This window comes from Acanthochromis polyacanthus, chromosome 7 (genome assembly GCF_021347895.1).
Source record: "Acanthochromis polyacanthus isolate Apoly-LR-REF ecotype Palm Island chromosome 7, KAUST_Apoly_ChrSc, whole genome shotgun sequence".
In the NCBI taxonomy this organism is placed as follows: Eukaryota; Metazoa; Chordata; class Actinopteri; family Pomacentridae; genus Acanthochromis; species Acanthochromis polyacanthus.
In genome coordinates this window covers 24,678,157-24,696,185 of record NC_067119.1, presented here as the reverse complement: position 1 = coordinate 24,696,185, position 18,029 = coordinate 24,678,157, and the positions used below count along the sequence as shown (strand labels likewise).

The 18,029-nt window shown below is 41.7% G+C and overlaps 2 protein-coding genes across 2 annotated transcripts; one reads left to right on the top strand and one right to left on the bottom strand.

The window, feature by feature from the left end:
* The first annotated feature begins 1,680 nt into the window (after window positions 1-1,680).
* On the top strand, window positions 1,681-6,878 carry klf9 (Kruppel-like factor 9). Its single transcript, XM_022200859.2, has 2 exons — window positions 1,681-2,583; window positions 4,721-6,878. The coding sequence occupies exons 1-2, from the start codon at window positions 2,202-2,204 to the stop codon at window positions 4,999-5,001; spliced, it is 663 nt and encodes a 220-aa protein (XP_022056551.1). The 5' UTR covers window positions 1,681-2,201; the 3' UTR covers window positions 5,002-6,878.
* An 83-nt stretch (window positions 6,879-6,961) lies between these two features.
* fam219ab (family with sequence similarity 219 member Ab) lies at window positions 6,962-17,725 on the bottom strand. The gene is made up of 6 exons (XM_022200860.2): window positions 17,474-17,725; window positions 16,396-16,495; window positions 12,059-12,164; window positions 11,251-11,331; window positions 11,078-11,132; window positions 6,962-8,852 (listed from the first exon to the last, which is right to left on the bottom strand). Exons 1-6 carry the CDS (start codon window positions 17,549-17,551, stop codon window positions 8,694-8,696), a joined length of 579 nt encoding a protein of 192 aa, XP_022056552.1. The 5' UTR covers window positions 17,552-17,725; the 3' UTR covers window positions 6,962-8,693.
* Window positions 17,726-18,029: the final 304 nt, after the last annotated feature.

Here is an 18,029-nt window from a genome sequence, read left to right as displayed (position 1 = left end):
ACGCAAAGGACTTCACTTTACTCGGATCACGAGCCACGGAAATGCTCTAAAACGCCGCCATGTGTGGGTTCTTCTACTCATACAAACAGCCCCAGGGCAGAGCATGTAGCCAAGAAAGGTCTACAAAGTTTCTACTAAGTGAAACTGTCTGGAGGCGGCATTGCTCAATCCCAACCTCGCCAAAGCTGTATAGGATTTTCTAGGAACTTCGGGCGTGCATGAACCACCCACTACACGGGAAACACTCCTTTTTTAAACAGGGGGAGTCTCATTACACTTTAAAGTGACTGGCTGCATTAAAGTCTTTTGCAGAGAGCATTATGACCATGCCCATCATCGCTTTTCTTTTCTGTGTTGAAGCACAGAGGAAAGAAAACTGCAGCTTTGTTGGTTAAATAAAAAGGAATAATTGCTGGACAGGATTATGAAACACTTTGCGCATAACAAAATACAGAAAGTGGGAATAACTGCAGAATTACTGCAGAGCTCCCCATTCCAGTCAACAGTCCTGAATATATTTTTTGATGTGTCTTTGTATAAAATTGTCTTTATTTCTCAAGGCAAACTTTCTTAATATTTAAACCTTTTAAAATGTAACTTACACATACCCTGCAGTAGTAAAGGTATTATGGCATGCCATAATGATATAAACTGACAGACCTCATAACATTTAATGTACATGTTTGTGTCTGCAGCAAGGAAGCAAGTTTTATTAGTATTAAGCATAGTATGCAGGTTTTGAGTTGCTATAGATGATGCATGCAGTGCTGATTAAATATTTTTGTTGACAAAGCAGTAAAGTAAATGGAAAAAGTTCTGCATTCATTGTGGGACCAGTTGACCGTTTGAGCTCATTTTACATCTTTATGTGCTCATTCTTTGTATATTTTCTTGTTGAAATCACAGGATAGACAAAACCCCGCGAGCTATTGTACAAGTGAGTTTGCCTTGGCATCGAAGAGTTCAAGTGTAGCTTTGAGGACAGTGGAGTTGTGTGCTAATTTCAGATCATACCGTGGTTGTGAAACCGGGACACAAAGTGAAACCTGTCTGCAGCTATAAAGCATAATGGGCCACAGCGACTGGGTTGGTTTACAGCTAAGAAACAAAACACTTTCTGTATCTTGATCTGCCAGCACTTGCTACAGAAAGTTGTAAACATGTTGCTGTGCATGATAGGATATTAGAAAAAAAAGGGCCTGGAAACAGGTGTCTTTAAGCACATGGCTTCCTTTCTCACATTTCAGATGCTTGATTACTATACATGGATTTCTCAGTAGACTCAACAAAATATAAAAGGACCAGTCAGTGGAGAAATAGTGTCAATGCATCAGAAAAAAGGAGTGGACGATACCACTTTTAAAACACTAAATACAGACAATAAAATCTGAATTAGTATTTTCTAATGCTGCTGTTTAGACTCTTATTAAACTGCTTCAGAACTGTGTTTTTAAATTTAAAAAATTCTTATCACTTGATTAGTACAGGATTAAGCATCAGTGTAATTGCTCTACACTTCGAACTGCAACTTCCAAACCAATCTTGCATTTTGACTCCCATATTTCCCACTCACATTTACTTCCTGAACGTTCCACAGGTCTGTTCCCGCCCGCTCTCCACCAATCCCAGCCTGTGATTGGTCAGTCGCTTCATCGATCACTCCGCTGAATAGGCGATTCCAAAAACCGAGTCACGTTTCCTCTCAGCCAATCAGAGCCCCGCTTTATTATGACACCGTGGGATTCCGCGAAATTGTTTCTTGGAGTTGAGAGAAGTGCTGCTCGCAGTAAAATAGGACAAGTTGACGCATGTGTGGGAGCGCACTGAAAGGCGGAATAAACGCAGACACAATAGCTCAGTCGGTGAACGCTGTGTCTTATTGATCCGGCGTACAGAAGGAAGAAAAACAAGGACCTAAAGAGAGAAGGAGACGGGGGACGATTCGAGCCGCTATCTTTGCTGAGGGGGGGGAGTTTATTTATCCGCCCTGCAAGCTGAACAAGAAAACGCAGCCTTTGCGGAACAGTCACATTGAAGACGACACGTGTGGATGATTAACCACATGTTTCCTGGGAGGACCGTGCTCTGATTGCTTTACTGTATCCGTTTTGTGCGATTGTTTTTCAGTAGGGGATACAACCCATAGATACAACCACTCTAGAGACATTGTTTCTGCTTCTCCGCCCCGATCTGCTAAAGTGATGTCGGAGCTGGATGTCTCTGCAGACTGCGTCCCGAGCCGACCCCCAGGGCGGACAGAGGACATATTGAAAGAGAACCAGGAGAACAGGACTTTACTGATGGTGGCAATGATTTTACTGGACTTGAACAAATGCAACCCCGCTGCTATAGGCGCCGGAGGCAGCAAATGCGAACCCGGGGCGCAGGAGAAGATGGAGCGGGGGAGTTGCCGGTTGAACGCCGGGGACAGCCGGGGCTCGCTTGCTCCCAAACAGTCCCGGAACAAGAAGGCGGGGGCGAGGCAGGAGTCCCCTGAGAAGAGGCACTGCTGCCCCTTCGCCGGCTGTGGGAAGATGTACGGCAAGTCGTCCCACCTCAAGGCCCATTTAAGGGTCCATACCGGTAAGTGCAGGCTCTGCCGGGGCGACACGCCTACGAAACTCACCGGAGCTGTTCTGTTGACGACAGCAAAAACCGCTCTGCGTCACTTCTGCCATCCTGTTTATTTCATGTCTAAAGTGTAATTTCCGCCTCTCAAGACGATAAATAACCTTTCAGAATGACCAAGTAGGAGTATTCTGATGTCATAATAATAAAGTCGTGATTGCTTAAGAAAGTGTTTAATGTCGGGAACCGTGATGCGTTGGAGGTGGCCACATGTCATTGCAAATGAGTAACAGATTATAGGAAGGGTGGTCCCGTGAAGTGGCCTGCTGGTGGGCTGGTAAGGGGTGTGTGTGTGTGTGTGTGTGAGAGAGAGAGAGAGAGAGAGACTGACCGGGCCATATTGGGCCCAGAGACTGGTTGGGAGGGGGTGGTAGAGAGGGGGGCGTGTGCGTGTGTGCGCGCGAGATAAAGGTGTATTTTAATGTGTTGTTGACACGCAGCCAGACCGCGATCTGCTGGGAACACCACGTGCCGCCGCCCATATTTGAGATGCGTGGAGATGTGATAAATCATCCGGCACCGGGACACTCAATGTTATCCAAGCAATGCCTCGGATGATTGTTTTTAATCTCGGCTTATCTCGCGAGTGATATGAATCCGCGTCGCATTGTAATTGGAGCGCGATACATGTCGACTTATGCTTCTCATGCAGGTCACTGCGACACCGTTGTCCCCACATGCTCTTGTCCGGAGGTAACCCACACTGCGCCACTATTTCCTCATACGTCACCCTCTTCCACTCCCCTCACGTCGGCTTGTAAACAACAGCAGACATGTGGTTCACGGGAGCACGTGGAGGAGGAGCTGGGCAGGGGGGAGGAATCATAATGTTGTTTATTCCTTGGCCAAGCTGTTATCTTGACTCACCACTTCCAAATTAATATGTTCTGTTATTCACAGAAAATTCGGTTTATCCAAGTTAGCCCAAATTCTCGTTCTGTCTTGCAACAGATCCTCCTCCTCCTTCCCCTTAAACACCTAGTATGAAGGTTTTTTTTTGGTGTTGCACACATGCATGTCTGTGTAATTATTATTATGGGAATGCAATGTTTTTTTATTTGCTCTGGATAACTCCATCACATTCCTTGGCAGAGTTAAAATTAGAACAGTTCTAGCTTATCTTATCTCATCACATTGTTGCTATTAAATTCAGAATTAATGGGCCAAAGACAAATTTTACAAATTTACTATAGCTTTATTATCTTAAATATTTATATTCCAGACAAAAAAATATATAAAATTGCCAGGGATGCCGAGCCAACAGCAAATTAAAGCTAACAAGGTATCAGTTAGTATAGCTAGCTATCCTTTAACACCGCCCCTCCAAAAGAAACACAGGACAGATTTAGGCTAGCTAGTCTATAGCAAGCTAATGTAGCATAATGCCATTAGCTCACCATTAAGGCAGGTATTTAGCCTTAAAGACTGATAATGGTATTTTATTTATTTGCAGTAGGTTAGCTATGATGTTGCTGTTTTAAATGACAGAATACAGAATTTGTCAGAAAATCTTACCTCGGGAAGCTGTTGTATCATTGATTTTACAAATTCATGCCATCCTCCTTGTGTGGCAGTCCCTAAATCATTCGTCCTGCTCATGATTGGTGTAAATACGGTTATTTCTGCATTATCTCTCATAATCCCTTTCTCTGTTATTGTAATAATTCAGTTTCTGTCACAGAAATAGTGATGTTTTTGTAATCAGAGGACACTTAGTTCACAGAAAATCTAAAGGGAGTTTGACCTCTTTGAGGTCTAACTGACTCCCCCTAAACTGAAGTTAAATATATTTCTTTCTCTGTGAATGACTTTTTTATTTATTTTTGAATGAATTGAATGCCCTATATTTGTTCATACATTGCTCATAAAACATATTAAACATGAAATTTGACTTCATCTAGTGTTGCAAAGAGACAGTGAGCACTTCAGTTCTTGTACACAGACTGGCTTTCAATAAGTTAGAAGAAAATAAACCTGTAAAGGAAACAAATGACTGATTCAGCAATAAGGAAGAAATGTAACAAACAAAGAGCTTCCATTTTTCTGTAATTATGAAAGAATTGTATTAAACCAAATGTGTCTGTTTCCTCAGGTGAGCGCCCCTTTGAATGTACCTGGCCAGACTGTGGCAAGAAGTTCTCCCGATCAGACGAGTTGACGCGTCACTACCGCACGCACACGGGCGAGAAGCGCTTCAACTGTCCACTGTGTGACAAGTGCTTCATGAGGAGTGACCACCTGACTAAACATGCCCGGCGACACGCAGGCTTCCACCCCAGCATGCTCCAGGGCTCCAGCGTGGCCAAGAGACGCCGCTGCTCCGTGTCCATGTCCTCCTCTGATTCTGGAGACCAAAGCCCCACTGGGGTTTGAGACACACCCACATACTGTACATACACACATAAGGGTACATGCAGTAGATACAGAGGCATGCACAAACACAGGCACACCCTCATGTGTGGCGTTTGTACCTTTACACAAACCCTGTCAAGTCAGACAACCAGCCAGACCACAATTCAGAGTTTTTCTACGACTCATGTAACATTGTGCAACAGAAACATTGACTGTAATCAAACTTGATCTCCCTCTCTTTTCCCTGAGGCGACCGGTTTTATCGAGGGTTATTCAGGGCCTGTGAGGAAGGTCTAGTTGTTTTGCCATTTGTAATTATTTTACTTTGACTTGTAAAGCTTTTCTTCTGAGAGAATCTGCCATCCAAGTGGCATTTATGTACATATCTAGTTTTCATAAACACTACATATATTCACTTTGCATCGCAGACTTCATTTGCAGATGAAGACAACAGGAAAATATGTAAACAAAGTCTTATGACTGATATATTCCTAGTGAGCTAAGAAGTTTTGGAAATAGTCCTTTAGTGAATATTACTATTGTACGTATATTGCACTCACACACACACACTTGAACAGTTGCTTTTCAGTCGAGGGCAAAGCGTATGTATAGTATAGCAATATTACCATGTAAATACAGCAAATGGACTTCCTTTCAGATTGATAATTTAGTCAGTATAGTGTAGTTAAGTGTTATTAGAGAGTAATCAGAAAAGCTGTAATATAGAGAAATGCAGAGCTTGGTTATTTAATTTCATATATCAGGCTACAGACTTCAGGTATAATCAAGTGTGCTATAAGCTTGTAGGTGTAAGCCGTGTGTCCTCCCGTGTTGAAACTTAAGCATTGTCACATCATGATAGACTTGCAAGCACATGCACCACCATACCTTTACAGTACTTTAGCAATACCTTAATATGTGAGCAAATCTCATGGAAAAATACATTTCAACACTTGTGTTGTTTTTTTCAGGCTTGAATGGTGTCAGTAGTATAACATAACAGGGTAGAAGTGGTAACTTATGGGTTGTTTTTTATCACTTACAGTTCAAACGCTTCAGTGTGTCAGATCACTCACACTGATTTATGTTCAGTACAAGTCTGTGCCTTTTGGTGGGTTTGTAGCAGAGGGGAATTTCTACATTTTCAGCCTCGGGAAAATACTACCTGAATGAACATTGCCGGATTCTTTGTGTTGCTGTTCATTAATATTTTAAAGTTCAATGACTGTCTCTTATACCAACAGTGCCAGTTGCTGTATGCTGAAGCGAGCTTGTGTTTGTATCTGGATTGCATTTTATCAGGGAATAAATGTGATGTGGGGTCATGCCAATCAATATTACACCCCCTGGTGGTGACATGGAAGCACAACATTACTCAACAGAAAATCATAAAACCTTTTATTTTATTATTATTTTTAAATTTGTTCTAGCATTTTAAGGAGTTAATTAGTTTGTGAATCCATGAATTCCATCATGTAGCATGTTTATATGTGTTTTATTTGGTACAATGTATGTTCAATTTGTCAGGTAATCTTTTGTAATATTACTAAATGGGATGAAAGGTCTTATTAATCCACTACAGGAGCCAGATACATTGTTGATGTCATGAGTTTTCTTTTTGTACTTTTCACATAATGCATTTAAGTGTCCAGGTAGAGTGTAAGGTTCAGCGTAGGTGTAAGATGCAAACTACTATAAAAGTGAAATGTTTTTCTTTTCTGGCATTATGATAACTGTGATTTGATGCTGGTGCCTTTCAGGTTGAAACCCTTACTTCTGATGCTACTGTACTGTAATCAGGGACTGTCAATGCAAACCCCATGTTATTGCAATACACACAACTGTGGAATAATTACTGCTCAAAGGATTTAACATTAAAATATTATTTTCTTTCTAAACTCTGGATTGTTCCTCCTTTCCCATATCACACACCCATTTCTGACACTTTTAAGATAAATGACTAAAACATGAGGTAGAACAGTTGTCTTCCATTTGCTTTGTGGTTATTTATTGTCTTCATACACTGCACATAACAAGAACATTGTTAAATACTGTAATGGAAGTGTTTACAATACAAGAAAATCATTTTTTTTTAAAAAAAGGAAATTTAAAGAAAAACCTTTGTTACCTGTGTCTAAATGTAAAAAAAAGGAAAAAGAAAAAAGTATAATTTCATAGACAGCAAATGTTCTTCAAAAAAACTCAGTTATCAAGATGGCAATAAATACACACATCTTTTAAACTTCTCTGTACTTAAGGCATACTGTAATTGCAAATAAACAACTGATTCAAGGGAGATTGAGGGTCATAAATGAAGGATATTAGTGGTTCAAGTCAACAATCCTTGACGTTGCAATTACAAAACGTTTTCCATCCTATGAGTCAAAAGAGAAATAGATGCCATCTCACTTATTATTTATACTTTGTATGTCTGTATGCATGCATATGCATGTGTGTGTGCAAGAGAGAAAAGAGGGGAAATCTGCTTGCGTTCTCCCTTAATGATCTGTGACGTTAGAAGATAGAAATAGGGAGGAAGGAGTGTCTTCAGGTTCGGTGACACTCAGAAGAGATAAAAGTGAGAGTGTAACACAATAGACTGTGCTGAAAAATCTAATCTAAAATCCCTCCATCCAGTTCCTTTGGCCTTGATAAGGTGGGGATCATGTGAGCATCATGTTAGGGGGTCGGTGCAACTATGTAATCTTCCCGTTTGACACAGTTCATTTCAGATAAGCCACTGTCCCCTCTGTGCAAGAAAGACTGCACAGATATGGGCCCCCCCCAAAAAAGTAAAAATTGTGCAAATTCAAAACAATGCAAGTCAAGCTAGTGCCACAACAGTAGCACATCATTGCACAATAGAAACAAGGCAAAAATCAAATGTGCAACAAGCTACTTGCCTATTATTTTCCATTCAGCTATTCAATCTGGTGCTCTTCATGCAATTTGTTCTTCAGCCATTCATGTTCATACATTCATCCTGAACCTCTGTGATGAAACATCTCAAACCAGTCAGGCAGGAAAAAGAAAGCAAAACATGTTGAATGTGGTGTGAATGAGTGCAATGACCTGGCCTGTGCTACATAACAACCCTGTACATTACAATGAATCAAGGACCAGAGATCCTCTATCAAGACCACAGTCCACACTTCTCAGGTATCTGGACATCAACACATACAATCACACTGATCCCTCAGGTTAAAAAAGTAAGCATTTAAATCAAAACAAAACTAGAAAAATGTAAAAATGCAACCCAGAAGTCAGGTAAGCAGGACAGTTGAGTCAGCAGTTATGATAATGTCTCTTATTCTTCAGGGAAACTGAAATCACTTTACAGCATGAACTGACCTTTTCTTTTCTGTCCATTAACTTCAGCGCATTATGTTACATCATGTTCACCAGGAGAGGAGCTCTCAAACACAAGTGTACGTCCTGCCATAGGAGGAAACCACCACTTTACTAATAGTTTAAATACATATGGACTATTTTCACAGATTTTCCTTCTCCGAGATCTTGAACCAAAGTTTCTCTATATGTTAATTTGATTATTTGTCATTGTCATTATCGTCATAGCACTTAACTGTCATTACAATATTCTACCAATGCCTCTCTGTCGCCGCTCTGGTGGCGCAGTAACCTCATAGCGGATGAAGACGGGAGGGTCATGTTGAGTGGAAATGGCCGGGGGCAGAGGGTCAGAGGGGGCAGGGTTACTGTATTTGACAGGTGGTGGAGGAGGTTGCCTGGCAGCACATGCAGGTAGGGTTGACTGATTTGGGTGGGATCAGATCCAGGTCCTCGTCGTCGGGGATCTCGTCTAGGCGGTAACCATCTTTCAGCAGCTGAATGTTCAGATCCTGATTGATTTGCTGAAGAAGTGAGGAAGTTGAAGAGTTAATGCAGGCTTTACCAACGCTCAGCTGCAGAGCATTTCCTACAGGGGCCACAAGTAAAAGATGATGCTGCAATATTTAGTAAAGATATAACTTAATGTGCTATTTACCTCCCTAGTAATCCCACATGAACTTATTAAACTAGAGTAAGCCATACGTCAAGTGCTGCAAGTAGATATCCAATACCCAGTGGGAAGAAGAACAGAAAGGGCAGACTGTAGTTAAAGCGCTGTATAGTCTGGTGAGCTAAATGAAGTTCTTATAACTTAGGGTCAGGAACAAAGACCACGCCTCATGCAATTCAATTTTATGTCCCTGGGTATGTACAGTAGGTGTGTCTAACCGCAAACTGGCCATTTGTCTTACTTCTCAAAACCCTTCCCCAACCATCCTTTCTTTGCTTCATCTTCTCTCCTTTGTTACAGCAACTGGGTAATAAGGAAAAGGAATGACACCACCAGAGGTGTCCTTGTTCCTTTATGTATAAAAATCTTCATCTATCTCCATATTCGACCCCTTCTCATCCTATTCCCTCAAGCCCCCTCCCATCCCTCCCCTTCCATTCCCTCGGATCCTGCCAATTAATGAACTCCCTCCTGTGTAAGATCACATGTTCCCTGTCGGTGAACACTCAATATCAGATAAGGTGCACAAACACAAACCTTAAGGTCTTGGTTCTGAATGAGATCTTACATGTGGCAGTACCAGTTGGACTTCGGGGTCCAGTCTAAACTCACTGTACTGTTTCTTTTCTCAATGCTACAAGCTAACATGGCACAATTTGAGTAAGCCTATAAAAGTAGTATGCTTACTCACAATTAGACAGGAAGACCAACACCACTCCCATGTCTATACCGCTGGTAAACATCTAGCTGATACCAGCAGCTGCTTATTTTAGTTTGCCATACAGACTGGAGCCATAAGGCAAAGCTAGACTCTGTCCAAAGGTAACAGCATTTTCCAAATAGCACCTTAAATCTTAGTAATTACCTAATTATCTTGTTTGTTTAATCAGTACAATGACTTCAGTGTGTGTGTGTGTGTGTGTGTGTGTGTGTGTGTGTGTGTGTGTGTGTGTGTGTGTGTGGGCACCAGTAACTTCCTGGAGTCTCCACTGGTTGCCTGGCAACTAGTCTAGCATTTCCCAAGATGCTCAACTATTCCTTTATGGGTTTCTTCGGAGAAGGTGGGGGGAGAAAAAGGCCTATTGTGTGTGTTTGGATATCAAATAAAGTCGGCTATCATGACTTAGATGAGTGCTTCGTTACAACAAACACTTCTTTCCTCTCACTGACTGAGATGTAGACAATGTACAACATGCAAACATTAACACTGTGCTTGTGACTTAGGCTGGCTAAAAGTTACAGCGGTAACCATGGTGAAGTGACATCGGCCCTTTCACAGATGGCTGTAAGCATCATCACTCTGAGCTTTGTCATGAATGTGACAACTATGGTCCCGGTGTGATTTTTTTTTTCAACAAATAAATGTGTTTATTTGATCCGTTTAATCCATAACAAATCACAGCATTTACCTTCGGATGAATGAACTGTCTTCTATAGATACTGTGAGCTATTCTGTACTGCCTAAACAACAAACAACAGCCACACTTTGATATGCTAGACTACAAAAACTCGCTCTTAACTAGGATCCAGAAAAAGGAGGCAACAGCAAAACTGGGCTGCAACATTTACTGAATATTAGCTATTTATTTCCCATCACATGGTGGCATTAAGATGATCAAGACTCATAGGGTTGTAAAAATAACCTGAACTATATCCATAAGCCTGGACTTGTCACAGACAGAAGACTGATGTAAAGGGCTGGAATCGGGATTCCTCTGGGGGAATAAATATCGTGATGCATCTGTGATTTGCACGTATATTGGCAGCGGCATTGAAAATAAGATTTGCAGGAGCAGATACCGAGAGATTAGATTTCATTTGTATCCTGCTTTGTGCCTTGTACACATTTGTGTGCAGGTGTATCTGCAGTGTAATCACGCACTGGCAGGGGGAGCACACAGCAGCAGAATTAACATGGATGAGAAGGATGGATATAAATGAGCTTGCTTCAAGAGTGGCTTATACGAGCCTTATTCCAGGCTGCTTAACGAATGTAGAAGCTGGAGGAATGATGGCAGGAGAGCAAACTGAGAAAATGTAAGGAAAAGAAAGTGCACTGATGGAAACAGATCTCACCTCGGCAGAGGAATATCCTGATGATGAGTATCTAGACATGTCAAAGTCATCATCACTGAAACCAAAAAACATCAGTTAGTATATTATTATTGTTATTATTTGCATGTCTATGTACACTGAAAAGGGAGACAAGAAGAGCATTAAAGTATGTGTTTGCATGTGTGTGTGTTCACCTGTCTGTATCCAGGGCCACCAAGGGTTTCTCGTCTGGACTCTGGTCTAAAGAGGAATAGCCTTTATTGGGTACTACCAACCTGCAGAGCGGGAACAGAGAGACAGAGAAGAGATGATCAAATGATGATCAGCAGAGAGAGAGTGTAGCAGAGGAAGGTGGAGGAGGGACAATTGATTCATAAACAGGAAGAGGCAAGTGAGAACCGGACTGGCAGAGAAAGAGAAGAAAGGTGGGCCTGGAGGCAGAGCCACAGCTGAACTACAGTAGCAACAGAAACATGAAAGAGGTCTAATTTGTAACTCTGATATCTTAAAAATCTGAAATCAATAAAACTATTTTTACAGGCTTATTGACAGAGAGAAGCAATAAACGGCAAGAGGAACAAAAACATACATTTGAGCCCATTAAAAAGAAAATTTGCACACAAGATGTGGATTTAAGATGTCAGATTTTTGTAATGCTGTGACAGTGTGGAATACTATTTGTGAATCGCAAGCTGAAATTTGAAAAACACATTAATTCAAATTGTAATGTTTTGTGGATTCTGCATGCTTCAATTATTATATCATGATAGACAGAGGTAGACAATAACTCCCTTTTGACCTTTTTCTTTTAGTAAATTAGCCTGTATGCGGTTTGCTAATCAAAACAATGGAATATTAAACCACAATAAGTATTTATATGTGTTTATCTCTAAACAATTCGTGCTATTTACTGTAATCTCTCTGAAAGTCAACACCAGCTAAAATATAACGGACATCTTTCTCTCATTTTCCCCCACTAGCTGAAAACTACAGCTCTCTTACCGTGTTCTGGCCATGACATTGTTTTTCTTGGGCTGCTGGTTGACTGGACTACCTACAGTGTTGCCATTCTTCAACGAGCCCTTCCTTGCCAGCTCTCTTTGTTTCTCTGCACAAGAGACGCACACACAGCAACACACATATGGGTTAAGGTTTCACACAAACTGCACAAAAAGTGTTAGAATAAGGCTCGACTAATGTCAGCCTCGTCTGCTTGAAGGAGAAGTAAGACTTCACGTAAATGTTGCAAAATACTTATGAGATTTTTAATGGCATTCTTCAGAGAAAATCAAGCTTTTACTGTGTTAACATGTCCAGATGGTGCTTTTGCTATGCTGGAAGACACATGAGTGAAATAAGCAGCCCATGCCATGGTTGAACATTTCCATCTTGGCACTGCAGAGTGCTAATGATCGGTGGTTTCATACATAATAATAAACCAATCCTGTCAACTTGGAGAGTGTGACTTTCTGTGTCAATTTACTCCAGTAGTATGACTTGCTATTGTGTAGCATACAGTAGTTTGAAAGTGTTTGAACAGTCCTCCTGAGTTATAGGTGAGCTGGTATGAGAGATAGAGACCAGGATTTACACACGTGGACAAAATTGTTGGTACCCCTCAGTTAAAGAAGGAAAAACCCACAATTCTCACTGAAATCACTTGAAACTCACAAAAGTAACAATAAATAAAAATTTATTGAAAATTAAATAATCAAAATCAGCCATCACTTTTGAATTGTTGATTAACATAATTATTTAAAAAAACAAACTAATGAAATAGGGCTGGACAAAAATGATGGTACCCATAACTTAATATTTTGTTGCACAACCTTTTGAGGCAATCACTGCAATTAAACGATTTCTGTATTTGTCAGTGAGCGTTCTGCAGCTGTCAACAGGTATTTTGGCCCACTCCTCATGAGCAAACAGCTCCAGTTGTCTCAGGTTTGATGGGTGTCTTCTCCAAATGGCATGTTTCAGCTCCTTCCACATATGTTCAATGGGATTCAGATCTGGGCTCATAGAAGGCCACTTTAGAATAGTCCAACGCTTTTCTCTCAGCCATTCTTGGGTGTTTTTGGCTGTGTGTTTTGGATCGTTGTCCTGTTGGAAGACCCATGACCTGCGACTGAGACCAAGCTTTCTGACACTAGGCAGCACATTTCTCTCCAGAATGCCTTGATAGTCTTCAGATTTCATCGTACCTTGCACACTTTCAAGACACCCTGTGCCAGATGCAGCAAAGCAGCCCCAAAACATTACTGAGCCTCCTCCATGTTTCACCGTAGGGACAGTGTTCTTTTCTTCGTATGCTTGGTTTTTGAGTCTATGAACATAGAGTTGATGTGCCTTTCCAAAAAGCTCCAGTTTGGTCTCATCTGTCCAAAGGACATTCTCCCAGAAGCTTTGTGGCTTGTCAACATGCATTTTTGCAAATTCCAGTCTGGCTTTTTTATGAGTTTTTTTCAGCAGTGGTGTCCTCCTTGGTCGTCTCCCATGAAGTCCACTTTGGCTCAAACAACGACGAATGGTGCGATCTGACACTGATGTACCTTGGCCTTGGAGTTCACCTTTAATTTCTTTGGAGGTTGCTCTGGGCTCTTTGGATACAATTCCAACGATCCGTCTCTTCAATTTGTCATCAATTTTCCTCTTGCGGCCACGTCCAGGGAGGTTGGCTACTGTCCCGTGGGTCTTGAACTTCTGAATAATATGAGCCACTGTTGTCACAGGAACTTCAAGCTGTTTAGAGATGGTCTTATAGCCTTTACCTTTAAGATGTTTGTCTATCATTTTTTTTTCGGATGTCCTGAGACAATTCTCTCCTTCGCTTTCTGTTGTCCATGTTCAGTGTGGTACACACCTTTTCACCAAACAGCAGGGTGACTACTTGTCTCCCTTTAAATAGGCAGACTGACTGATTATGAGTTTGGAAACACCTGTGATGTCAATTAAATGACACACCTGAGTTAATCATGTCACTCTGGTCAAATAGTTTTCAATCTTTTATAGAGGTACCATCATTTTTGTCCAGGCCTGTTTCATTAGTTTGTTTTTTTAAATAATTATGTTAATCAACAATTCAAAAGTAATGGCTGTTTTTGATTATTTAATTTTCAATACATTTTTATTTATTGTTACTTTTATGAGTTTCAAGTGATTTCAGTGAGAATTGTGGGTTTTTCCTTCTTTAACTGAGGGGTACCAACAATTTTGTCCACGTGTGTAATAGATCTGAGCATTCTAGAGGAAACAACAGTGCAGAGTCGCATCTAAGCCATTTTAATGCATGAAGGGATTATTTCTATGGGAGAAAAAGCATAAATATGTAACTTAGGGTTTAATCAATGAGAGAAACTCTAAATAATTTAAGGAGCTCCGGTAATTTGGAAATGAAGACAGTATTGTGTTACATTTTCACAAAGGACTGAAACAACACTGAAAACACTGTGAAAGTCTGCTCAGAAAGTCAAATTTTATTTAAATAAAGGTGCTCAGGGTGTGACCTGACAGCTAGGTGGTTAGTTGCCACACCACATAGGTGCAGATGCCTTCAGGCAGTAAGTCCCTGCTCTGATCCTGGACCTTAACTGTATTTCATTCCACTGCTCTCCCTCCCCACATGTAATGTCTCCCTCCACTCAAACTATCCAATGATGGCAAAATGCCAGAAATATTTTTAAAAATAATCACTCACAGTTGACGTGAAGAAAAGGTACATTTCAGACACACACTCATTAGCGAGTGTGATGGTTTGGGAGCTATGCCGAATTCTGCTTTATGGCAATTAACAGCCTGTGATGTTCGACGAGACTTTTCATACTAAGCTTAATGACTAAGTATAGTGCAGGCTTTGCAGCAGAGTACAAGATATGACATCAGAGCAGATCAGTTTCTGTTCACTGGAAAGATTCTCCTCAATGATCAGCTGACCAGGAAGGGCTGATCACAGCTGCTAGGCTAAAGGGGGCTGTTTAGATTGTGTAACACAACACAATAGAAAATCCTAAAAGCATAAACGACTCATTCAGAAGCACTCCAACCTCCCATGTGTCCCTTTTCTCGTCAGCGACCAATTGACAAATGATTGCTGTTAGTCAGCAATGAATTGCATTTTTGTACAATAGTGACACCAGAAGATGTTGTATCTACTTCAGGCTGTGCCACAGGATAATGACAATGTCTTTTTAATCCATAAAAAAAAAAAACAAGTTTTAAACTGACATCAAATGTAGATTGGAGTTTTTTCTCAAGGTCACAGAAGCAAAATTACACAAATTTGCTCAGACAGAATTTTATGACAATTTTTACATGACACAACTAAGAACGACCAGCAAGATCGAACAGATTATAATGACGTGATGTAGCTACAGTCTTGCTTTCAGTATCCAGGAAATGACATTTGAAGGAAATGACATGACTGACATGGATGGTGGTGTAACATTATAAAGGGACTGTAGTGTCACATGTTTGGTTCTGAGTGAACGTTGTAATGTTGGAGTAAATAAAAAACACCTCAGCTCACTTTGATCGGCATGGCTCAGTGGGTAGAGTGGCCGTCTTGCAACCAGAGGGTTGCCAGTTCGATCCTCGGCCCGTCGTGCTCATGTCGAGGTGTCCCTAAGCAAGACACCTAACCGCAAAACACCTTACCCCTAATTGCTCCTGATGGGTCGTGGTTAGCGCCTTGCATGGCAGCTTCCGCCATCAGTGTGTGAATGGGTGAATGTGACATATCTTGTAAAGCGCTTTGGGTACCTTGCAGGTATAGTAAAGCGCTATACAGACCATTTACCATTTGAACTCTGTCCAAGGTGCTGAAATGAACCTTTAAGAACTGTGGCTTTCCAAAAACTCAAGAGTCTCAATGTTCCAAACATAAACAGGCCAGAGCGGGTAACATTTAATGTCTCACATATTCAATATAATGAAACCACCTTGACAACATCTTGAGTGTAGGAACTGAATGAAATGTTCTAAAAATAATCAACAAATTAGTCAATAGTGAGAATACTTTGTAGCCACAGCCCTAAATGAATAAGCATGGTTGTTCTTACTTGTAATTTAGCAGCATGTACTTGTAATTTAGCAGCATAACAAAAATGATTAAACAGCACAGTCTTGGTTAGCCTTGTGGCAGGAAACTGCTCTGAAAACCGATCCCGTTCCTGCTCAGATGCCATCATTCAGTGCATTAAAGTCCCACAGCACCGTTATACAGTCCTAACAGATCCCTACAGTACGTCTGTTTTGTCTGGATTACGTCCTGCTTCTTTACAAGACTTTCCATTGAACACTGAGTCCCACAGACACATCTTTGGATTGTAGCTGTTGCTCACCTATTTTCATCTGCAGGGGTGAAGGCTTGTAGTTGATGGTAACAGGTTCTCCCTCCCTGGTGTCCGAGTCTGCCTCTGAAGCTGTGGAGGAGGCCGGGTCCTGGAGACAAACAGCGGGACAGAAGGATGAGCAGAAAAGTGCATTACCCAGGTATCTATGAATAATTGATGTATTTTGGTAGAGACTAATATACAATACTATGCCCTGGAAAGGTGAAAAAAACAGATCGGAAGTAGTAAAAGCAAAATACAGAACTTAAATCCTGCTTGATTTGTTCATGTTGCTCTGAGAGAACTGCTAGAAGTCTCTGAATTCTGGTTGGAAAACTGTGCATCTTAAAACCAGAAACTAAGGAGGAAACAAAGCCTTGCTAACGGGTGATCATGTGAGACTTTCTGATGAATGGGTGTGTGGGGATCCCTGGAGGCGGAGGGTCAGGCTGCTCTGGGTCTAGCCTGGTTCTCTCGCGGCCCCAGCAGAGGCCGCCCCGCAGGCTGCAGTAACCCAGGGCCCCGCTACAGGCCACGGAGCGCACCGCTGAATCACGTCCACAGATTTACATCCAAACACAGAGACTTCGTGGCAGATACAAGGATACATTCAGGACTGGGGGAGGCTCACTAATCTCGTTAAAGTGACGCAAGCGGCGTCGAAGCCGGAGCAACTTGCTGCATGGATGCTGAAGATGTAGCAGCAGTGTTGGGATGATGGGATGCTTGTTTTCGCCAGACATGACGGATGCTGCGCAGCAGACCGGCCGCTGCTCACAACACACTGAGGAACGGAAAACGCCTGATTACGAGCGAGTGATTAATCCTGTGATGTGCTACTGTGTCGTTTTAACGTTTCACTGTCTGGTAGCAGGTGGAAAAAACTTGCTGAAAACGCTGTATCGGCGGTTCATCAGCCAGCATTATTACACATGGCAGGTGATGGATTTGTTAGGATGTCAAAAGCGATGATCAGCAGGCCTCAGACAGGAACTGCACCGCTGCTATAATGTGGTTTTAAATAAACAAACAACCTGAACACTGATGGATCATCTGAAACAAATTACAGCCAACAAATGTGACTTACCAGCGGCTGCATCTCAGCCTGCATCTCCGCCTCCTGTACCGCACTCGGCACTTGGAATCTGTCTATTTCTTCCATCATATTGGCACCGATTCTCTCTCCTTCCTTCTCCCACAAACCAGACGCAGGCAGCGGCTCGATCCGACGAGTTATCGCCCAGATTTCACGGATCTCAGATGTGTAACAATCTGTGTAGTTCTCCGGTGATGAGCTACATCCCAGCAGGCAGTATGTCGACGGTGGTGTGACCAGTTGGGTGACGGTGGCTCGACCACCCACTTCCGGGTGGGGAGGCTCAAGCTGGGGTCCGGGGACCTGGAGAGTGCCGGCTGAAGAGGAGCAGCGCGGTCCTCCAGCAAATTGATGTTGTCTTGTTTCTAAAACTTTGTATTAGCTCTTGTGCACCATGAGGTTCAGTTTTAATATGAACTTATACTACACAGGAAAAATAAATATATATTAATGATAAAAATAGAATAATGCAGAAGTTTCACAGGATTAAAAAAATGTATAAATAACTCTATAAAATTATAAACTGTGATGGACAGACCTGCAAAGC